Source organism: Passer domesticus, chromosome W (assembly GCF_036417665.1).
Source record: "Passer domesticus isolate bPasDom1 chromosome W, bPasDom1.hap1, whole genome shotgun sequence".
NCBI lineage: Eukaryota > Metazoa > Chordata > Aves > Passeriformes > Passeridae > Passer > Passer domesticus.
Window position 1 is genome coordinate 46117687 of NC_087511.1, and position 6000 is coordinate 46123686.

General features: G+C 43.8%; 1 protein-coding gene across 1 annotated transcript in view; it reads right to left on the reverse strand.

The window, feature by feature from the left end:
- Positions 1-4142, reverse strand: part of LOC135288985 (E3 ubiquitin-protein ligase KCMF1-like) — a 128407-nt gene extending 124265 nt beyond the window's left edge. Inside the window, exon 1 of the mRNA XM_064402354.1 lies at positions 3884-4142. Coding sequence (XP_064258424.1) covers positions 3884-3899 — 16 coding nt within the window. The 5' untranslated portion in view covers positions 3900-4142. The remainder of the gene's footprint in view (positions 1-3883) is intronic.
- Positions 4143-6000: the final 1858 nt, after the last annotated feature.

Sequence of the window (6000 nt, forward strand, 5' to 3'; positions counted from 1 at the left end):
CAGAAATGGAAGAGCAGCAATTAGCAACGCAGAGGCAAACCCATCTGGGCTGCTGCATTGTGGCAGGAGATCACTGCACAGGTAGAAAATATTACTCTGAAGGTACGTCATGTAGATGCTCACATGCTTAAAAGTCATGCCACTGAAGAACATCAAAACAATGAACAGGTAGATTAGGCTGCCAAGATTGAAATAGCTCAGGTAGACTTGGACTGGGAATGGAAGGGTGAGCTATTTATAGCCCAATGGACCCATGAAAGATCAGGGCATCTAGGAAGGGATGCAACATACAGATGGGCTCATGATCAAGGGGTGGACCTGACCATGGAGACCATCACACTGGTTATTCATGAATATGAAATGTGCTGCAATCAAGCAAGCCACAAAGAAAGAACAAACCTAATCCCTTGAATAAAACCCTCAAGGTACTTTGACATCTTCAAAAAGGGCTCCAACCTTGAGCCAAAGACTGTAAAAGGTATGAGTCAAGCAACTGCTTGTACTCACTTCTGAACTCTCAGAAATACTTTTTTTCTGTAATGTCTCATCTGGTCCTCCCCTACATACAAGAGTCTCCTTCCCTTTACACCCTTAACAAGGCAGAGCACAACAAAGATAATACGTGGCTATTTAATTTCACAGTGCATGTGCTCAAAAAGGGCTGAATTAGGTTTCTCTGCGCAATCTAGTTCTGGCACATTCCAACTCCTGAGTACTCAACTTGACAACCTTGCTGTTTCGAATAGCTTCTTGAATGCAGTAACATTTTTCATATCTCACCAATAAACACAATAGCAGTAAAAACAAGCATGATTATCTATACTGATACCCCACAACCTTTCCCAAGTTGATACCAGTGAAGTAAACACTAAGGTACACAAAAAGTTAGTCTTTCCATATTGCTTTTCCTCTCAACACAAGTTAATTTCACTTACCTTGTGTCACTCATTATTGAGAATTAGCTCTTTCTAAAGTTTCTTCGAAGACCTTCTAATCACTCCAGCTCAAATAACTGCCCTTTTTGCAAACATTTCTGTCCCACTATTCCACTTCCTCACATCCTTCACTCTCTGGATAATTTCTCCAGTTCTATACCCATTCTACTTTTGAAGGTATGCAGCAGTCAATGGCAAAATGTCACCAGTTAAATTTATTTTCTCTTTTCCTGTCTCCCAACCAACTTATCACAACAGAACTTAATTTCTCTCCACAAAGTAAAGAAAGCACCAAGAGACCCTGATTAAAAGTAAGCTTATACCTCCATCAGATACTTAAGAGGCCTGAGACATTGGAATTCCAAGTTCTCCAGCATTTATCTTCTCAAACACACCCTTCCCCATCATAGAACTGATTTTGGCAAAACCAAGCCATTTTGACAAAAAAAACCACAGAGCAGCGATGCAATTTATTAACACGTCTGAAGCTCACTTTTCTCCTATACTTTATCCTTGCAGATTGAGAACTTTGAGCCAACCACAGACCCTATATCAAGGCAACTTATCCTAACCTTATAACTAATATAAAATTAACAACATGTTAAATGAGGAATAAAAGAAAGCATTAAGAAAACTCAAGACAAACCAGGTTCCTATAAAATCTATCACAAAATTACAACTGTTGCTGCAGCTTTATCTTTTCAGCTTTGATGAGGTTTTTCCTTCCTAATATAGGATATTTATGTCAACAATGTAACATTGCCATCAACGGTTTATTAGAAGATAACTATTTTCATTTTTAAAAATCTGCAACTTTAAAGGACACCAATTTACCCATTTCCAATTTTTTACAAAACCATGCTTAACATTATTTCTATATTTAAATTTCTGCTGATAAGACTAAGAAAAACATTATTCCCTGACCTGCAAACAAAACCAAAACATAACCTCTATCAAACGTGAACACATTTTTAAAAATTCTCTTTTAATAAAACATTGCAACACATCATACTGTCTTTGTGGCTTTAACCAGTGTAATCTAACAAGCCCGCATCCTACTACCCTGCTTTAAATCACATACCATGGATATCTATCACAGCAGCAGTTTACAGAGTACTTTTTCCAACAAAGCCACAAAACCTTTTTATTAAACCTTATTTTGCTTCTTGTTGTTCACATTTGCCTCATTATCTGCATTATCACACACTCTTTGAGGGAAAAAAAAAAAAACCAAAAACAACCAACAGAAGGGAAAAAAAAAAAACCCAAACAAAACCACCAACCCCACACTCACACCACCAAAAACAAACAACACACACAATACACCACATCTCCATCAGAAAACAAACAAGAGGATTTAGTACCTTTACTAGAAAAAAAGGGTTAGTAGATTTGGGCAAGTCTGGTCTTAGGCAAGCACGCACACTAACAAAATGCTCTAGCTATACACCAAATAGCCATCATACCAATCCTCCATCTAGAAGTCAGTATTACTCCCAAAAATTGAAGTCTTCCAGCACATTGCTTTCAAAATATCAAGATTAAATAAAGATATCTCAATTCCTTTTAATAAGATTGTTTTCACAGATCTAAGAGAATCAAAATTATGTATGGAGACAGGTGCTAAATTTAGTTCCTAACAGAGCCAAAAATTATCCTTTCAAAATATAAGGCAGAACTTCTACATAATATTTTTATTAGTGCAATTATCAGTAAAAAGGGGTAGAAAACTAAGTAAATTTATTTACACATAACTCCTCTCTACATAAATTCCCTTCTTGCATTTTTCTCTCCATTCTCCTCACTTTTTTTATTAATCCTTAAATATCCCCTTTATATACCCATAGAAAAAAAAAAAAAAAAAACCACAAACAAACGACCAAAACAAAACAATGAAAAATTCACCAAAAAAAAGAACAAGGACAAACACACAAAACACTTTGATGACCTCTACAAAAGCTGCTACTAGATTGGCATGGTTCCTCTTTTTAAATACAAAACTTGAAAATAATATATTACTTCTCAACCTGACAAAGCTACCAAAATACAAACTACACTTGAACAAGGCAAACTCTTTCTCCGGATCCCAACACCCCAGCCAATTACCTGCATAAATTCCTTCTCCACCTACGGTGTAATCCCTTCCCCCATCTTCATTATACCCAAGTAGACCACACCCCAATCCACTTCTGCAAGCCAGGCCACCTTTCTTGCATCATCTCCCTCCAAGCACAGCTCTCCCGAGCCTTAAGACCCATAATCCCTTTTCCTCCTCCTCCATACCCTAAGAAACCTGGGGGTACTTCCCCTCATAGGGAGCATATCATGCCAAGCCCACCTCCTCTTCTTCTGCACTCCTTCTCCCTTCACATCATGCTATTCAGAACTCCCAGGGCACATCAGCAAGCCACTCTGATGCCCACCCCCACACACACCTTCCTCCTTTCCTCCAAAACAGATTCCTTCAGGCCCACCTCTCAGGCTCATCTTTCAAACACTGAAGTAAAAGTAAGAGAAGTGAAAATAAACAGCTCTTCTGTCTCCTACCCTCTATTATCTGCCCCGGACACACTCCTTGTCTAGGGCGAGGCAAGGCCCGAGTCGCGGGCTAGTGAGGAGCGGCAGAGATCAGGCACACTTCAAGCTGCATTAGACCCTTCAACCTCAGCAAGCACAGGCCTGGCGTGGGTGCTTAGTGGCGACAGAAAAAGGATTCAGATGCTACACATAAACTACACAACCACGGCCTCCCCTCCCGCAACACTACAAAGCAAGGCTTGGCCGCCGCCTTCCTCCTCCCACCATGGCCACTTTTCGCTACCAACTCCACAGGCCCCGCTCTCAGCGACGGTGCCGCCATGTTGACTCGCCTCACACAGCGGCAAGCGAGGCCGTACAGAGCTCAAGGACAGCCCCCCCACCCCCCACCGCGGTCGTGGGTCTCTCACCTTCATGTCGGGACATCCTAATATGGAGGCTGCTGCCCAGGCCTGTCCCTAGGCTCCCGCTGGGCTGCTCAGGCGTCGCTTTAGGCCAGGTCCCTCCCGCCTTACGCACTGACCCCCAAACGCGAAGCGAACAAGCAACAAAAAAGGAAAAGAAAGGGGGGGCGGGGCGGGTGAAGCAAAGAGGTATTTGTTTCAACGGCCTCAGCCAGCCAGCCAGCCGGCCGGCCGGCCTGTCTCTCCACCTCCCCCTCTCTCTTCCTCCCTCCTTCCGGGGGGGCGGATCCACCAGCAGTGACTTCCCAGGCGCCACGATACAGTGAATCGTAGGCTCCTCTTCCTCTTCCGCCGCTTTAATTCACATCCCGCTTCCTGAGTTCCCACCTCTATTCCCTCTTCTGTTGTTACTGTAAAAACACTGACTACTCGCACACCTCAGCTCTTTCCCGCCCTAAGATCAAGGTCTCACAGTTTCTTTCCTTCTCTACCTGTTTGGGCTTTTTAGTTCTTTCTCTCCTTTTTCTTCATTCCTTCTCTGTCCGATAGCCACTGCTACTGCAAACGGGAAGGAAGAGTAAGTACGCAGCCAATAGAAAGGAGGATCGGCACCACCCAGCGCAGAGAAAGTTACGTGTAACTGGATGGGTTTCTCCCCTTCTTCCTCTAAATTAGGGGAGACTGCTTTCTCCTGGCATTCACCAGAGACACGGCCTCCTTCACCATTTTGGACTCTGACAATTGCCCATGTGCAGCGGGAGGCAGAGAGAAGAGCCCCCCTGCCTGTCCCTGTTGTAGAACACACCACTGTAGTGGTGGGGCTGCGCTTCTGCGGGTGCACGGAGGTCTCCTCCGTCCCCTAGTAAAGATGCCAGAGAGCAAGGAATGACAGCAACCCAACAGCAGCCTTGAGGAAGGGGATAAGCTCAGCTAGGTGGTTCGTGGTACTTCCCATTCCCCCTGCTTTCCAGTGTGGCTTGCAAAGCCCTCTCTGTCATTTAGGGAGGTGTAGCGAGCAATGACACATGCTCCGATGCTTCCTGCCCCATCCTGGCTGCCTGACTCCTGAAACACTGAGAGTGCTTGGGTAACTTCTTAATCAGCTGAGAAAGGTAAATGCCGGCCTGCCTGCAACAGCTACCATATTGCACATGCGTGGGTTTTACCTAGTCTTGATAATTTTCAGTGTTTCTTGCTTAGAGTGCAAAGTGCTGAGAGGTGAAGAGTGGGAGACCTCGTGGCCACGGTAACGTACTGATTTGTCATAGGCAAGCTAAGCCATTTTAGTGGGATATTCCCATACTTCTCTGTGCATTTTTTCCTCATTCTGCCTCTTAGTAGTGTTAGGCTACAAAGGAGAGGGATATGTGTTTCAAATGGGGAGGGGGAGCTCCAAACCTTGCACAGCTCCTGACTGCTGCAGGAGCTTTCCCATAAGAGGTTTAAGGTAACAGCAGCATGCCTGATTACTGTGACAGTGAAGTGAGAGCCTGATAGTTGGGAAGGGAGGAAGCAGAACCTTATAAAGAATGATGAAAAAGAAAAAGGTTGTGACTTGCAGAATTCTATTTGTTTTTCCCACAACTTTTTATCTTTTGCAAAAAGACATTAGTCTAGAAAAGAAATTGTAAAGGTAAAATGGGATGAGTGACTGGAAAACTGTCTGGCTGCAAAGGACCTAGGGGTGCTGGTTGACAGCCAGCTGAACATGAGCCAGGATGTGCCCAGATGGCCAAGAAGGCCAATGGCATGCTGACTTGTATCAGAAATAGTGTGGCCAGCAGGACCAGGGAAGTGATTGTCCATTTGTACTCCACACTGGTGAGGCCCCACCTCAAGTATTGTGTTCAGTATTGGGCCTCTCACTACAAGAAAGACATTGAGGTTTTGGTGACACACAGAAATCGAGATGCCACAACCAGCGGGTTTGTGAAGTAGGTATGTTTATTCAGTGCTGGGCACATGGGGAATAGTTCCACCAAATATGTGTGCACCAGAACAGAGCAGATGCTCTGTTTATATACACTTAAGATCATACATATTCATGAAAGTTTCAACATCGCCTATAAGTATTCATGACCTATCCCTGACTACTCTTGATTTGTATCTTAATCAGCCTTTCA